General features: G+C 33.1%; 1 protein-coding gene across 1 annotated transcript in view; it reads left to right on the top strand.

Annotated features, from left to right (window-relative positions):
• Positions 1-2,291: 2,291 nt before the first annotated feature.
• The window catches only part of LOC129224910 (fibrillin-2-like), a 201,630-nt gene continuing 187,742 nt past the window's right edge, over positions 2,292-16,179 (top strand). Inside the window, exons 1-3 of the mRNA XM_054859456.1 lie at positions 2,292-2,308; positions 2,393-2,481; positions 12,080-12,175. Coding sequence (XP_054715431.1) covers positions 2,292-2,308; positions 2,393-2,481; positions 12,080-12,175 — 202 coding nt within the window. The remainder of the gene's footprint in view (positions 2,309-2,392; positions 2,482-12,079; positions 12,176-16,179) is intronic.

Genomic DNA, 16,179 nt, shown 5'->3' with positions numbered 1-16,179 from the left:
TTCTCTTGATTTTTAATAAATTTACATTTGCTTATTTTTGTCAAAACAAAATTATTTTTAAATAAATTTCATTTTCTTACATAAAGAGCCACTTATTACTTTTTCAAGATTTAATGTTAAAATACAATGTACTATAAATAAAATTTGGACTCAATTTTAAGCTGAAAAACCTTTAATAAAGTTGCATTTGATACGTTTGCTTTTGCTTGTTTTTACCGAACAAATACGTTTGGAAATATTTTTACCGAAATTTATATTTGAATATTCATTTGTGCTCCTATACTAAATGTTTTTTTAAAAATCTTCATAAACAAAACAAAAAAAAAAGTTTTTAAGGCCCACTGTACTTTTAAACTACAACAACTTAGATTGAATTGCATTTGATTTTTTCAAAAAATAAAAGCCTATATCAGTAGATTGCAATTTCTCATATATATTGACACCTATTCTCTCTTCATGGCTTAATCTTTAGATTTATTGTTCACTAACTCGCAGAAACACACATTCGAGATCTAATTAATGCGGGCAATATTATTAAATCAATCTCTCGGGTGAACGAAGAGAAAACTTCATCGCCGAAATTAGCCACGCATCAGAAACTGCCATTATCAGCGAAGCAACAATCAGCTGCCTCATTTCTAACGCCAAGTGACAGATGGCGCCTTGACGTACACGCTTCTCTAACTTTATGATTAAATCGTATTCCGTTTAATGCACTCTGGGACAATTCAAGTTAAAAGTTAGTGATTCAACAGTAATCTGTTGCATAGGTACCCACTGGTGTTTCGCAGTTGGTGGAAAGAAGGATTTGTTTTCCCAACTCAGCAAGTTTCGTTCATTTTATATCGGCTGTTGCATGAATCCAGTTATAAGTACATAAATTCGGTGTAGTTGGGGAAAAAAAATTTGCGAGCCAAATATCATGGTGGACAGATTTTTGTTAGGTCAAAACAGGCTAGTTAAAAATGCACGGGCAGCTTTAACTTGAAAAGTACACTTTTTTTCAATGTGGTTTGAAACCAGTTTAAAAACTATACATTACGGTCAAACCTGTTAATCTCGAACTACCTATCTTAAAAACCTCCTTATGTCAAAAATGTTCAATTCCCCTGCATTTATATCATAAATTCAGCGATTTTTCCCTTATTTATCTGGAAAAAAATTTCCCAAAACCTCTATATCTTGAATTCCGACTAGACTCGTTTTCAAATTTCTCCCTCAGCGATCTTTATCAACAGCAGAACTTGGAGACGAAAAGCACTCTTCCGAATATCACTACATAGTCATATAGTAATCCAGGTTTAGTGAGACATGTAGCTCATTGAAAGTTAGACAAAGTGAAAACTTTCTAGAAATTCTATCCATTCAGAAACTGGGGTGAAGGGGGTGTTAAACAGCGGAAAATATTCGTGAATTTTACTTTCGGGTCATTGAGAACATTTTTTTTTTTTTTGAGCAATTACGATTGCTAATTGTTTTCATTTGACCGTCCTTGATGTCCGGTTCCTTTTTCAACCCCACCGTCCTCTGCAGGCGCGACTTCTCCCGGTAGCCGTTGCTCCTGGTCGGTGGCGTCGATGTCCTACACACACACACACACGCTCATACACACACACGCGCCTTTACACATATACACACACGCCACCGTGCATACACACAGGTCTACGCACACACACAAGCCTACACATACACTATTCACACATAACCGCCCAAGAGGAGGGACAGGAACCGTTTCTAGAAACAAGCGAATGGGGTAGTAACCAATGATTAGGGTCCTGTCGCAACTCGTGATTGCGAAAAACATAATTTGAATTCAAAATTTCAAAATTCAAATTAATTTTGTACATTCAAAAGGTTTTTTTGTTCTTATGCCATTTTAATTTTTAAATTGTCTAATAATAACTAAAATGAAAATCTCAACATCAATGAACGACAATGATTGAAAGATAAATTTCGTCTATAACGTTATGTATAACTATCGATATTATCCCTATAAGTATTAAACCGTGTAATCGCGATTAGTCATACAGTAAGATGTTCCAAAAACGTTACTGCAAAAGAATCGGTAAACTCAAATTTTTCCAGTTGCTTATTTTTATAACTTCATCAAAAAATATGTATCTCGTAACATATGTATGTCTCAAATTTGTCTTCTCTCCCGTCAAATTCGAGATAGACAGGTTCAACATGAAACTGAATGGAATTCATTACAGGATTAGTAATTAAATTCGATTATTAAAATAGTAAAAATGATTCCAGTTAGCTGTATTTCTTCCTAGACTATAACATATATGTTTCTAAGCAGTAGGTATAAATATAAAAAATAAATTGGTTGCTAAATTGTTCCGATAATTCCTGTAAAATATCTAATAAAAATTATTCTTCTTTACAGGCCTAATATTTGCGGAGGGCGGAATAATCGAACCGCTCGATGTTGCCCTGGCTGGAAAAGAAGAGGAGGAAGTGGACCTTGCATAATTCGTAAGTAATTTTAATCATTATCCGCTAAATATATATTCATTTACATAATAGTAAAACGAATAAGAGATAAATTTTCTTTAATATGTATGTATAGTACATATTTTTATTGACTTATAATCTATAAGTAGCTAGTGGACACTTTTTTATTCAGTAATTACTCATATGGATTTTGCAACGTAGTACTTTTAAATATCAACAAGTAGGTAACTGGAAAATTGGGAAAAGCAGAACGTTTCACTTTTGTTGAAATTTTTGCTCAACATGACCGAAAGTGGTGCTGGGAGTTTAGTGCCGATCGGTAGGAAACATACGATGTAGAACAAAGCGGAAGACCTTCAGACTTTGGATGAACTATCATGCCCCACCCACCTTACAATCTGGACCTCGCACCTAGAGATTATCACTTGCTCTCCAAGTTAAAGGAACACTTCGGTGGCAGAGACTTCCGTAGCGACGACGAAATCAATAAAGGGGTGAAACGCTTCCTCAATGGGTTGGAGTGACGTTCTACGATCTTGACACACAGATATTGCTGCACCGTCTACGTAAATGCGTAGAAAAATGTGGTGATTATGTAGAAAATTAGAGCAAAGTTTCTTCTCTTCGTGATATAAACTACTATGAGAATGAACACTGTTGTTTCTTTGTAAAATTTAGAACCTCATTTCTTTATCAACCATCGTATCATAAAAGCTAATATTTAAACTTATGATAAAAAGGGACAATTAATGGTATTCAGTGAATACACAAGAAAGATTTTCTTTTTTTTTTTCTTTTTTTTTTGTCAGTTTTTTATAAAAGCTTTTTTTTTTATGTATAGCCATTCATCAAAAATTCGAAACTGCATGCCGATTATTGAGCTGTATACTTTTTACAAAAAGTTGACCACGATGTTATAAATACTAGTCAATGGTAAAAAGAGGTTGGGAATCTCTGTTATAATCTACTTCATTATTTTCATGCAACGGCAAGAACTAGGTTTTCCGGTTTAAATATATAGGTATATTTCTTAAATACTGAATAACCCTTTGTTAAATAAAAAGAGTAATCTCTAAATGAAAGTCTTTTAAATGTAAGTAGTGTAACATCGATAATTTACGAATAAAATTCAATAAGGCAGGGTGTTATTGAAATTAATTTGCACATTATCAGCACCATGATGCTTTAAATTTTCTCCCTGTAACTGGCAGAGATAATGCAGAATCGAAAGAAATACCGAGCAGCTCAGTTACAGCTCCAGAGACTGCAGTTTCTTCCTTTTTGGGGCTCAACAATTAACTGTGGTAGCTGGCAATGGGGCATTGGAGACACATCAAGATTGCTGATTACTCGCAATCTTGATGTGTCTACTTAGTTGCCTACAGCTCGATTATGGCTATTCCAGACTGATAAGCTCTAAATATTCACGAAACTGCAATCTTTGAATGCTGTAACCGAGTTATTCGTATAATGTTTTTAATTATCAACGTGTTTTGACATGGGTTGAAATCTTCTTTACAAAGAATTTTCTTTTATTTATTGCGTGTTAATTTGTAAACTAAAATGTATGTTCGAATTGTAGTAATTCAATAAACATGATCCACTCTGGGACTCAGCCTTCCACAAAGACGCCCATATGCAAAATTTTAAGGGAGGCTCAAATATTTTCCTCATGGTTTAGCAGAATATTTTCCTCATAAAAACCGATTTCAGTACAAATTAGTTATTAAAATTTGACATTTTTAATAACTTATTCATTAATTGCTGGAGAAGAAATGTTTTGCAAAGAAAAAGTACAAAACGCAAGGAAGTTCTAATTTCAAAGGGGGGGCTTGAGCCACCACCCTTGCCCCCCCCCCATATGGGCGCCCTTGGCCTTCCATACAAATTAATATCCATCGGCCATAGCGCTTTCCTGTTACTTATATGGGTCATTCTTCAAAAAGTGCAACTTTTCTGTTACACGTCTTTTACGGTAAAAACGTAAGAAACAATTCATTAAACAATGTTTTTAATTTCATCAAAAATATATCTATTTAAACCTGCTAACAATTTTTTAATGCTAATAATAATTTTTATTTTAGTATATTTTTGGTTCACATGTAAATTCTCATCTCCGTCGCATGTCACACACCTTGTGTGACTGCTTATAGTACTTAATAACTTGTTTAATTAAAAGTATATACTTATTGATTTATTATTTCTTTCACAAGTATCTCAAATACTAATTGTTAAAGTATATTTAATTTTTGAACATTGTGTTTTAGTTCGTTTTAGAAGGACAAGGAAACATGTCACACAATAAAGTCTCATCTCCGTTACCTAAATAGAAAATGTCATTCCTTATTAACACGTGGCAGTAATGACATCAAATTTTATTTTCCATGATACAAGGAAGCCCCCTTGTTTATTTTCAGCCATAGTTGAAGTTGTGAGATTTTTGTCGAAAAACAAAAAGATAGATTTTGCTTTGAAAACTTAGTGTGGTTATTCTGACTTCTCTCCTCCGTGAAATTGAATTTCATTGATTTAAATTAATGTAAAAAAAGAAGTGATCATGTTTTCATATGCTTAACATGTGCAGATTGTAGCAACGGAGAAAAAAAATTCCCTGAAAAATTATTGATTAGACCTGTATTAATGGAAAATTCCTCACCTTCGTAACGGACCTTATCAATGTCATTATTTCGGAGGTGAAAATAAATGGAGGGGAAATACATCAATAATAGGCCTTCTACCAAAATTATAAAATGCCAGTATATCCTCAAATTTACTAAATACTATTTTTAAACATACATTTGAAACTACTTTGATATTAAATAGGCCTCCATTTTTAAACATTAAAAGTTTTTTCTTTTTTTTTATTTCCAAGAACAAGGCAATTTTGATTTTTTTTTTTTAATTTACGAGTAAACTAATTGGAACATAGCTGGGCCATTGTTTATGGTTACTTATAGTAGCTAACACTTTCATGTAAGAATGAAAATAAAAAAGAAAACAAAAGGTTTCGAAATTGAAAAATATTCGCGTTCAAAAGTTACGTTTTCTGAATTACCCATATTCACCTGTGTGTCTATGCATTTATGTACCTGTGTATTTTAGTCTAATAGTAAATTAATGATGCAACTTCAAGGAACTGACTCTAATAAACAACATTCTCATTCCTGCAATCTTGTTTAATTTTAAATGTTAGGCAATATTTCATAGTTTTGTCTCATTTCAATTTAAAAAAGGAAAACATACCAACATGAGAAAAGTTCATCGTCCCATATATATATATATATATATATATATATATATATATATAATAAAGTAAAACTTCTGTAAATGCATCATGAGTTCTTAAAAATTCTCATAAAACTGTGTTGAAACTTTCTTACTAAATTTATTATTCATTCCACGATTTCTAAGTAACATAAATATTTTTACTTCTTAAAGTTTTCGTTCTTTTATTGCATATATTCAATATTTCACGGATAAGAATTATTCCTTTCTTGCGGAAGAAATGCGTTTTTAAACTTGCATTAATATTTGATTTGTTTTCTCGATATTTTCAAATCCACTCGGCTTTTCTTCCAGTTAATTTTTATGTATAAAAAAGAACTTCTCATATTTTACGTTTGTGATTTAAAATTCAAACTCTCGTTGAATAAAGTTATTTGCAATTCGATAAATAAGTTGGTGAAATCGCCAAGAGATTTTTTTCTCCTAATAACGCACTGCATCTGGCAGCTTTTGAAGCTGTCGCTATTCAGAAAAAGATCATTTTTGAGCGGAGAAAACAAAATTAATTTTCAATAACATTATGATAAGGCGTTGTTTTTTAAAAATTAGCTATAAGTTTTAGATTCAGTTGTATTTACAATGTTCCAAAAATAAATTGTTTGCATTGTTTTGCAACGTATAATATACCTTATTGTTACTGCACTTTCGGAATTATAACTCTCTGAGTTGCGCTAATGTTCTTCTAATGCGCTATGTGAATCTGAAATGGTTCACGATTTCAATGTTAGTAGAGACTTCAGTAGTGCTACAGCTATAACACTCAATTTGCGGTCCATAGTTAGCACTACACCCGCTGAAACTTCCAAATGCTATCTGAAATTGTTTTTAGAGAAAAATCTCTACATAGTATAAGATGAAGTCTCCAAAAAGCGTCTGTTTGTTTGAACGCTAAAAATTCGAGAATTACCCGGCCGATTTCGCTGAAATTTTCAGTTCGTTCCTTTCAGCCCCGGAAAGGTTTGCAGACCGGTTCGAAAAAAATTCGACGAGTAGTTCTTTTTGTATTCCAATTTAGACCCAATTTTCATATAAATTCCCGAATATGGAGATGAAAAATTGCTTGCACATATTTATATTATATATCGTTGAAAAGAATAGAATTTTCTGCGCTCTAAGAAATTTGTTTCACTGCTAACTTAAATACGGCTGGAGTTATTTGCGTTTTTAGCTTGATTTTTTTTTAGGCTTAACTGAAATTTAGGCACTACTTTCTTCATTAAATAAATCAATAAAAAGTGAAGGAATTGTCCCACAGATTTCTTTTTGACACCATTGGAAAAGCGACATTTTTTACTTCAGATCCTTTGATGAGCTTCTATCTTCAAAGGAAAAAAAGTTACAAGCCTTTTTAAGTTAAGTTTAAAAAATATCATGTCCCTTCAAATTGTTAACCATTTTCTATCGCATTTTAATTCCTTTAACGTACTTAATTCTGCGTTCCCATGGTTACGCTTTTTAAATCCATCTTTCTCGATTCAATTTCTTAAAAATATTTTAATATCTGTCGTCATTGTTAGGAAGGGAAATTTTGCATGATGTTTATTTATTTATTTATTTATTTATGCCTGATTGTTGAATATACGTCACTTGACTTAATTTTTATTTTTATGGCGGACCGGGCAAAGCCGGGCAACGCAGCTAGTCATACATAAAACAAAAGTGTGCCTAAAGTTTATATAAAATAATCACAAAGGTGTAATTTAAATCAAAATTTATTTTTCCAAAAAAAAAAAAAACAGGAAGCATGACAAACTAAGTTGCTTTCATTAACCCTGGTGTAGAGCTTGTATGGGCCAGTTGAACACACATAAATTTCGCATCAAAAACTGGCAGAGAAATGCATAAATAAATGTTCTTAAAAAGCTTCCATTTTCTAAATAACACTAATTGAAACCAGTTACTTTGCAGTTATAGATCTGCTGGAAAAGAAACTTAACGTTAAAAAGCCACTTTTTTACAGTGCAACCTTCAAAGCATGGTGACGCCGTCTCAGCTGCTAGGAAACACTCAGAATTAAGAGAATGTTTTCTCTATGTAATCTCCCTATGTAGTCCTCCTTCCTAGCTATGATTTACCAACAGTTCCATGAAATTAATAAATGACAATGAGAAAAAAAGGTGCTTAAATTTATTAAATTTACACTATAGAACTTCCATAGTTTTACCCTTTATCAAAGTCATTAAAATGTAAAAACCTTGCTCTATGACAGTTTAAAGATTAGAAAATCAATTTTAAACAGTACTGCCGTCGGCAGCTAAAGAGCACTAACTGCAAACCTTTCTTCTTTTTTTTTGTCAGCTCTTGTACATTAGCTTTATTGTGCAAGCTTGTTCATTTGGTTTACGATGAAAAAAAACACGAAAAAAAAACGTTAATTTCCAACATTTTCCAATGGAGTTGTTTCCTTCAGTCAAAAGTAGTACTTTTTGTCACTGAAATTGGTAGAATAAGCAAAAAAATAATAATAACATGGACCCAGAAAATACTTCTATTTTCCCAACAGTTATTTTTTAATTATTTTTTAAAATGTCCGATTTTTGAAACAAGGCGTGGTCTTGATGACGTCACAAATGATGCACTTTGCCGCATCTTTCTACCACGATTCCTCGTTATGATAATCAAGAAGCGAATTAAAATTGCGCTGTACGCTTGCTATCAACCATATCGTTGCCAATACACCTGAGTAAAGATGCGAATTAAATATTTTGCACTGTGAATGGCAACACAGATTGCATTTCATCATTTGTGATGTCATCGGACAGAAACATAAACATTGAAAGCGCGCCGATTTAAGTATTTTTTTTAAATATTGAACAAACAACTTAAACAAATTATTTAAAAAATGGTCAGGTCTTATGTTTTTAAGCATGCTCTTTCAGAAAAAAATACTTTTAAAATTTTGGAAACGACCCCATTGTTAGTATTGAATCTAAAACGCGTTTCTTCACGAAATTCAATTCTGCAGATACCGCCGTTTTCCTACTCACGACAGAGTATACTTTCATATGCATGTTTCTCGTTATATATTTTACAAAACTGTGCTTTCCCTACTCTCTCCCTGAAAAAAAAAATCACAACGTAAAAAAATTGAGTCGACGTATTTTGATATTCTTACTCAAGAGTAAGTTCATTCCCACTGCCAAAAAAACTAGAAATATTTTTATCTTCATAAATTCTATGCATTCTTGTCTTCTTCAATTAAATTGGCCAGAAAAACAAACGTTCGTCTGTCAAACTCTGCAAGCTCCAAAAAAATAATTTACGAATTTTTTTCCCTCTGGTCTTTTTATTAACTCAAATGTTCATCGCACTCGTTTGAATTACCTATTCCTTTGTTTTTTTTCCTCTTTTGTCTAAGGTAGTGTTGACGTTTCCATTTCGCTGAGCACGTAATCTTTAGTCGTAATTTTCGTTTAAGAAAGTAAAAGAAATGTCTGTGTTACCTTTAAAACAAAAGACTGCTGATTTAGAAAGTGAAGTAGGATGCATTTTTTTCTCCTTCCGATATTTCAAGCAAAAAGAGACATTCAGAATAATCGTTGTTTATCACTGAAGGCTTCGCCAGAGGCTGAAAAAAAGTCATTAAAAGTTTCGTCTCAAGGGAGGGGGGGGGGGGTCAATGTGAGAGAAGCTTGTGCATGATTTTGACATTCGATATACATTTTTTGTGTACTTTGAGGCACTTAAAAAATGCATTTTTTGACTTCTATTGTTTATTTGTCACCTCATAGCTTCTATTTCGTTAGTTCATTTCAAAGAAGAGATAAAAGTTTTGTTTGATGGAAGAACTGAAGCGGACAAAAAAGAAATCGGACGTAATTAAAATATTTTTTTAAGGATTAAATGGACTCATTATACATTGCTTAAGATAGCTGATCAGGCGATACAGTTTTGAACAATCACGACTTGCATATTGTCCTCACAAGTTGATGTTGATCTGATTTTTCAGATTACCATGGTGACGGTTGTTTTTAATATTTATTTAGAGAGCGAAATTTTCTTCATCTTAGTTACTAATCGTTTGCGATTTCATTTTACTTATTTTTTTCAAGGCTGAACTTAAGCAGACTTTACATTTAAAAAGGAGCTTTTTAATTGTAACTAAATGTTCTATTTTCTTCCTTTAAGCTGTTTGCAACTTACCCTGTGGCCCGGGACGCTGCATCCAGCCCAATGTCTGTTATTGCGGGCAGTCGCAAATTGGTCGGACTTGCGGTTCAGACGGGGGACCTGGACTGTTTCCCCCTGGTGGTGGTGGTGGTGGTGTTGCTGGACCCGGAGGCATCGTGGGCGGACATCCGAACGGAGGGGTCGGAATCGGACCCGGAACCATTCTTGGCGGACATCCTGGCGTTGGAACACCCCAACAACTTCCTGGTAAGATTTTTAAAGTCACTGCATAGTTTTTCCTTCAAGAACTCTGCAGCTAAGAAATATTTTTCAAAAACCTGAATCTCTAAAATAAGCAAGACTATTAGGCCTTTAAGTGAGAGTACTTTTATGGATTCTGGTAGTCATTCATGGGAAAACTGGTTTCTTTTGAAATGCATTATTTGCTGTCCACCACCACATGCATTAGAGCCCAATTCTTCCATGCTGGATGCTTGGGTTCGAATCCCGGCAATGACATGTATGTCATTGGCTGCATCGGTTCTTATTCAACTCGCTTCCTGCTGGTTTGGGAGAACTACTTTAGGCTAAAAGTTCACCAGCAGCCGTTGGTGATATTATAGTTTCAAAATATTCTTCAAATTCCTTTTATTTATGTCTTTATTTATTTTAAATTTTATTATTTTTTCATTATTTCTTTTTGTTTTTGTTAATTTATTCATTTTTTTATTTACTTATTGTGGCTTAGTGACAATATTCAGTTATGTAAAATACACGTTCATCTTTAAAATGAGTGAAAGAGTCGTCGTTAAATAGCAAAACGGATGCCAATATCTTATTCTTGATCATTTAGTGCCATTATTTGCTTGAGGACACAATGTCTAGTTACTTTAACTGCTTAATGAACGCATTTTTGTGGCAAGTAATGTTTTTTTTTAATATTTTTACCTCTATGTATTATGTACTTGTTTTGAACAAAATAAATTTCCCAAAAATATGAAAAAACGTTGGATTGATTATGTTGCTTGTAAAAAAAAAGTAAGAACGATGAAGGTTTTTTTTTTTTTTTTTTTTTTTTTTTGCACATTATATCTTTTAAGAGGTATAAATAATTTTACTTTTTCTCGTAGTTCTGTCACGTGAGTTTTTTTTTTTTTTTAAATAATTTAATTATATTTTATCCGAGATTTTTTCGTAGAATTTCAATGATTACAGTTGTATATATTTGTTTTAAGATTTTGCATTTAGGTCTTGAGATGAGTAAATTAATTATTTTTTTTTAACTTTATAAGTTTTTTCTTCCTCTAAAATCTTTTATTGCACTCCACTCGAATCGATTGTACTATTCGAAAATCGAAAGTGAGTTACCATGCGATATTTTTTTGAATCTTAAATGTTTTTGCCTCAAATTTACATTCCCTTCTATACATTCGAAATTGTTTTAGAAGAGCGGATATTGGGAAAAAATAGAAGTTCTGAAAACTAAACAGTAGGTTTTTCAAAAGAATACTTTTCCCCCACTTTCGGATCAAGTATTTTTCGAATCTAAATGATCCTTATTAAAATTATAATATGCACCTATTATTTTACAAAAGCGGGGAGATTTCTTATGAAAAATACTTAAACTAAAAGAAGCTTCACCTGATATCTCCCCCTCTTTTGCTCCCTCTTTTTTCTAATGAAAATTAAATTCAGTCCAATATTAGAAACCGACGTTGAAACGAAATTGTTATGCGTTTTTTGATTACATATACTAATCGCACTTTGAAATAATGAAATAATTTTAGCATAAACATTAATTCCTTATTAACTTCACTTTTTTTTTTTTTTTTTTTTTTGAGCCAAAGCAGAAAATAAATCTAAAGTTGTCATAATATCCACTACATGCAACTTCTTTAGGTATAGAAATAAATACAAATAATCAATTTCAAATTGTACTCTAATCATTCATTGTCGATTGAATTATAGTATAAACTGAAATAGTTTTTTGCAGATTATCAGATTTCTTTGTGCATAAATTTGCGTTTGATAGAAATTCTGTAGGATTACAATCCATTCCACTTGTCACTAACAGAATCACCAAGTCCATAAGTTTAAACCCAAATAATGAACACTTTTTGCTTTTAGTATTTATAAAATTTTATTTCAAGACAAAAATAAAGCCAAATTTTCATGCATTTACCGCAAAGTTTTCTCCATTAGACTTTTTTTTTATGAATTTTAGGTTTATGTCAAGAGCCTTGTCTGAATGGGGGACGTTGCATTGGCCCTGACCGTTGTGCTTGTGTTTACGGATTCACCGGTAGACGATGTGAAAGAGGTATGTTTGATTAAATTTTGCTTAATGACATTTGAATAAAAAACTTAATCACATACTGTTTTTTACTGAAATTCGAAAAGAACATTTTAAATCTTTACTAATAATAAAGCTCAAAGTCTCTCTGTCAGAATGTCTGGATGTCTGGATCTCTGACGTGCATAGCGCCTAGACCGTTCGGCCGATTTTCATGAAATTTTTCACAAAGTTAGTTTGTAGAATGGGGGTGTGCACCTCTATTTTGTTCTTTTTATATTTCAATTTTAAGAACATTTTCCGGAGCAAAATTATCATAAGATGGACGAGTAAATTACGAAATTATCATGACGTGGAATGGGAGAGCGAGTGAACACAGTCAATTAGCGAGAAATTCGTCATCCATTATTTGTAAACATACAGGCGAACCGAATGACTTTTAATTTTCAGCTACGAGCAAAGCCGTGCGGGTACCACTAGTAACAGAAATAAAAATACTAACTTTTTACTTTGTCTTTAAAATGTTTTATAGTTGTGTTTGGAACGGCTAAAATGATATTGCTATTTAAGCATGTTGGTCAGCTCCAAGAAATAAATGCATGGGCATACAGTGAAACCTGTGTAAGTTGACCACTTGCGGTGCACTACTTTAGTGGTCAACTTATTAGGTGACCAACTTACGAAGGTTGATTTATATGATAAGGGCTAATTCTGTGGCTGAAACTAGCGGTCTACTTAGCCAGGTGGTCAACTTCACAGGTTTTACTGTATTACGTAAATATTTTAAATCATGTGGGCTGCGGTGGTTGTCCTAAAAAAATTGATTATATCTTTCTTTAAGGCTGATGAAATTTTTTCCATTGCTAAGAAACGACAAATGCTGCAAAATAAAAAGTAGTAACGTTTTGGAACCAAAGCTATCTTAAAAAAGTGAAGAAAGTCTATACTTTATGTAATGACACATAACGACTACTTATATTCGACCGCTTTGTCTAGTGATCAGAGAAGTCTGACTGTGGATGAGGTGGTTCTGGGTTCGAATCCTGGCTTGAGCATGGATGTACTTTCTCTCTCCTGTCCTTGACCTTTCTTTGTGTGAATGTGTTGTAATGCTGGTGAATGGTTGCCTACCCTATAAACGGGTCCTTATGGCATGTGTGTACTGTGGAAGTCGAACTTCACACTAATTTACAGCACACTTGAAAAAATTAAGCAGCGCACCCAAACTTGCCGGCGTACATGCAGCTGGCCGAAGAGAACAACAACAGAAGTCAAAGTTGAAATTCCGGGAATAAAGTGCAAATATATGTCACACCCGAACAAATGGTTGGAGCAATACATGTATATACAGGGTGTTCCGTTTTAACCTGCAAGACCTTTATTTTCGCAACCGTTGGTCCTAGATGCATACTTCCAATTGCAAAAATGGTCAAAATCAAATGCGGAGTTCAGACATTGAAAGTTTGAAGCAAAAATAAAAATGAGTCAGGAAATAAAAAATAACTTTTTATACGAGCCCCAGGTCCCCTAACTCATGTTTAGAAAAATATTCTCCACTGAAAAATAATTCCAACACAAAAAGTTTGAAATTAGTACGACCAATATTCACCAAGATATGAAAAGTAGCGTTTTGTGACTTACACCACTTTTCACTCGTCGTCAATAACAGCTATCGGGGGGAAAAAATATAACATTTAACAAGTGTTTAAAATTATATGTGTGCATAGAGCGCGGTTTTTCGAATTGTTCGAGGTTTTTCAGTGTGTTTTTGCGTATCACGGCATAATATTTTCGTTTATTGTTGAAAAATATAAATACTTTGTGTTTTTTACTTTGACAACGTGTCATTCTTCAGAAAGGGCGATGAGTTCCAATCTCATCTTCTGTAAAATCCCTTAAAACTTTAAACTGGAATATCTCATTGAAGTTTGGTCGCACAAATGTCAAGTTTTTTGTTTCAGTAATAGTTTTTAATGGAGATTATTTCTCTAAATATAAGTTAGGGGACCTGGGGCCCGTATAAAAAGTTTAATTTTGTATTTTTTGACTCATTTTTATTTTTGCTTCAAATTTTCAATACATCAACCCTGCATCTGATTTTGAACGTTTTTGCAATTGGAAGTATGCATCTAAAACTAACGGTTGCGAAAATAGAGGCCTTGCAGATTAAAACGGAACACCCTGTATATTATTTCTCAAGAGTACTTTTTGAGGGTACGCTATAACTTTCTTAGACTAAGTCGGGGTATCACTCCCCGTTAGGTAAAGCACTCCAGTAACTGCATTTCACGATTTCAGCAACACAGTTCGCCTGTGTCGACTTTTTCAAGAGTATTTGTGTTTAAAGAAGTTTTACGCATACACTACAGCCATTTTCAATGAATTTTTAGAAGCAATTACAGCTTTATAGCAAAGTGAAAGGAAATAGCGACTTTTTAACTTAGTTTGAAAAAATTTCCATTTTCATTTTCCTACATTTTCATTTTGCTTGAGTAAAATTTATTTTAATTTTTCATTCCGTTGGTCATATTAAGGTTTGCTTTGATTTGCATTGATTTAGTTAATTTTAACACTAAGTGTACTACTCTAATGAGCAAAGTACCACCCCTGTAAACTGATGCTTCCATATCCGTGCACAAACTGGGTGTTTGTTAATTTCACCGGTAGTCATACAGTACTCTGTGAGGAATTATTGTACGGTAACTACAAACAAAGAAAGTTGAATAAATTTCCGTAAAGAAAAATTGACTTGAATTTAATTAAAAACAACACTGATTTTCGACTGAGAAAGCTTTGAAATTCTTTTCCTACCAGCCAAGAACCTTTATTTGTGAAATTTAACTTTTCCACTTTCAAACTATTTTTTTTTTCTTAGTCTGATTTCCCATGTGGTGAAATCTGTATAATTTTGCATGGTAAATATAATATTTCCCGGCTATTACGTGTGCACATAATTTAATTTCTTTACAAGGAATATATAAGTTTTATTTATTTCACGAAGTGTGTCTTTTCTTTACCATTTGACGAGTAATTCATTAAAACATCATGGGAGAACGTTTGGAATTTGGACGTTTCGGATTTCTGACGAGCAGATTTCAGAGGCTTTACTCAGTGGCGTCGTTACGGAGGGGGGACCAGAGGGGCGATCCGCCCCCGGGGACGGGTACGTCTGGAGGTGACACCCAAAGTAGAGTTGCAAGTTTTTTAAAAATATGAAACTAAAATGCATTTTTAAGACTACAAATTCGAACATTTTCCGGCTGGAATCCCCTGCACCCCCTCTTTCCCACCCTACTTCGTGAAGTGAAAACTATACCCAGGATTAGGTTCACATTGTCAATACTTAGACCTAGTAGTGACTTCCTCTTATATCAAAAAACTGAACCCCCGTTATCTTTGCCTGTGTTTGAAATAGTAAAGGGACCATCAGTTTCATACACCCCGTTACTTTTTTGACCTCTTGCTGACCTGCACATTGCGTCTAGAGCATGTTGTATAAAAATCGTTCATAGTTTTCATTTGACTTTTGTACATTAGTCCACGTAAAATTTCGTTATAATACAAATGTAGATGTTTCGGAAAGTGTATAAATTTCACGTTTTCAGTTTTTACATATAACATTGAAACATTTTTCTTTTTTGCTGTTGTAGAGAAGGGAGGAAACAAATTTCCGCCCTGGGTGTCATTTATGCAAGGCATGCCACTGCTTTACTGTAGTAATACAGATAAGTTCAAATGATTTAAAATAGCTCTACAAAATAGGCGAAAAGTTAAATCCAAAAATATGTAATACGTTGTGTTCAGAGAAAAATTGCAATGCATCGTCTGAAATATTCACTCCGATAACTTAATCTCCCTACATATCAATGCAGTGAAATCTTTATAGATATACACTGTTTTGAAATTCCGCTTTCTGAAAGATATGTATTCTTTAAAGTACAGAATTGCAAGTACATCTTCTTACAAAACTTGAGTCTTCGAACACCTTAAAAGGTTTCCTAGTGGAATAAATTTTAAAACGAAAGATAGAA

This window comes from Uloborus diversus, chromosome 6 (genome assembly GCF_026930045.1).
Source record: "Uloborus diversus isolate 005 chromosome 6, Udiv.v.3.1, whole genome shotgun sequence".
Lineage (NCBI taxonomy): Eukaryota > Metazoa > Arthropoda > Arachnida > Araneae > Uloboridae > Uloborus > Uloborus diversus.
The sequence above is the reverse complement of the archived record's forward strand: the minus strand, read 5'-3'. Positions and strand labels throughout refer to the sequence as shown.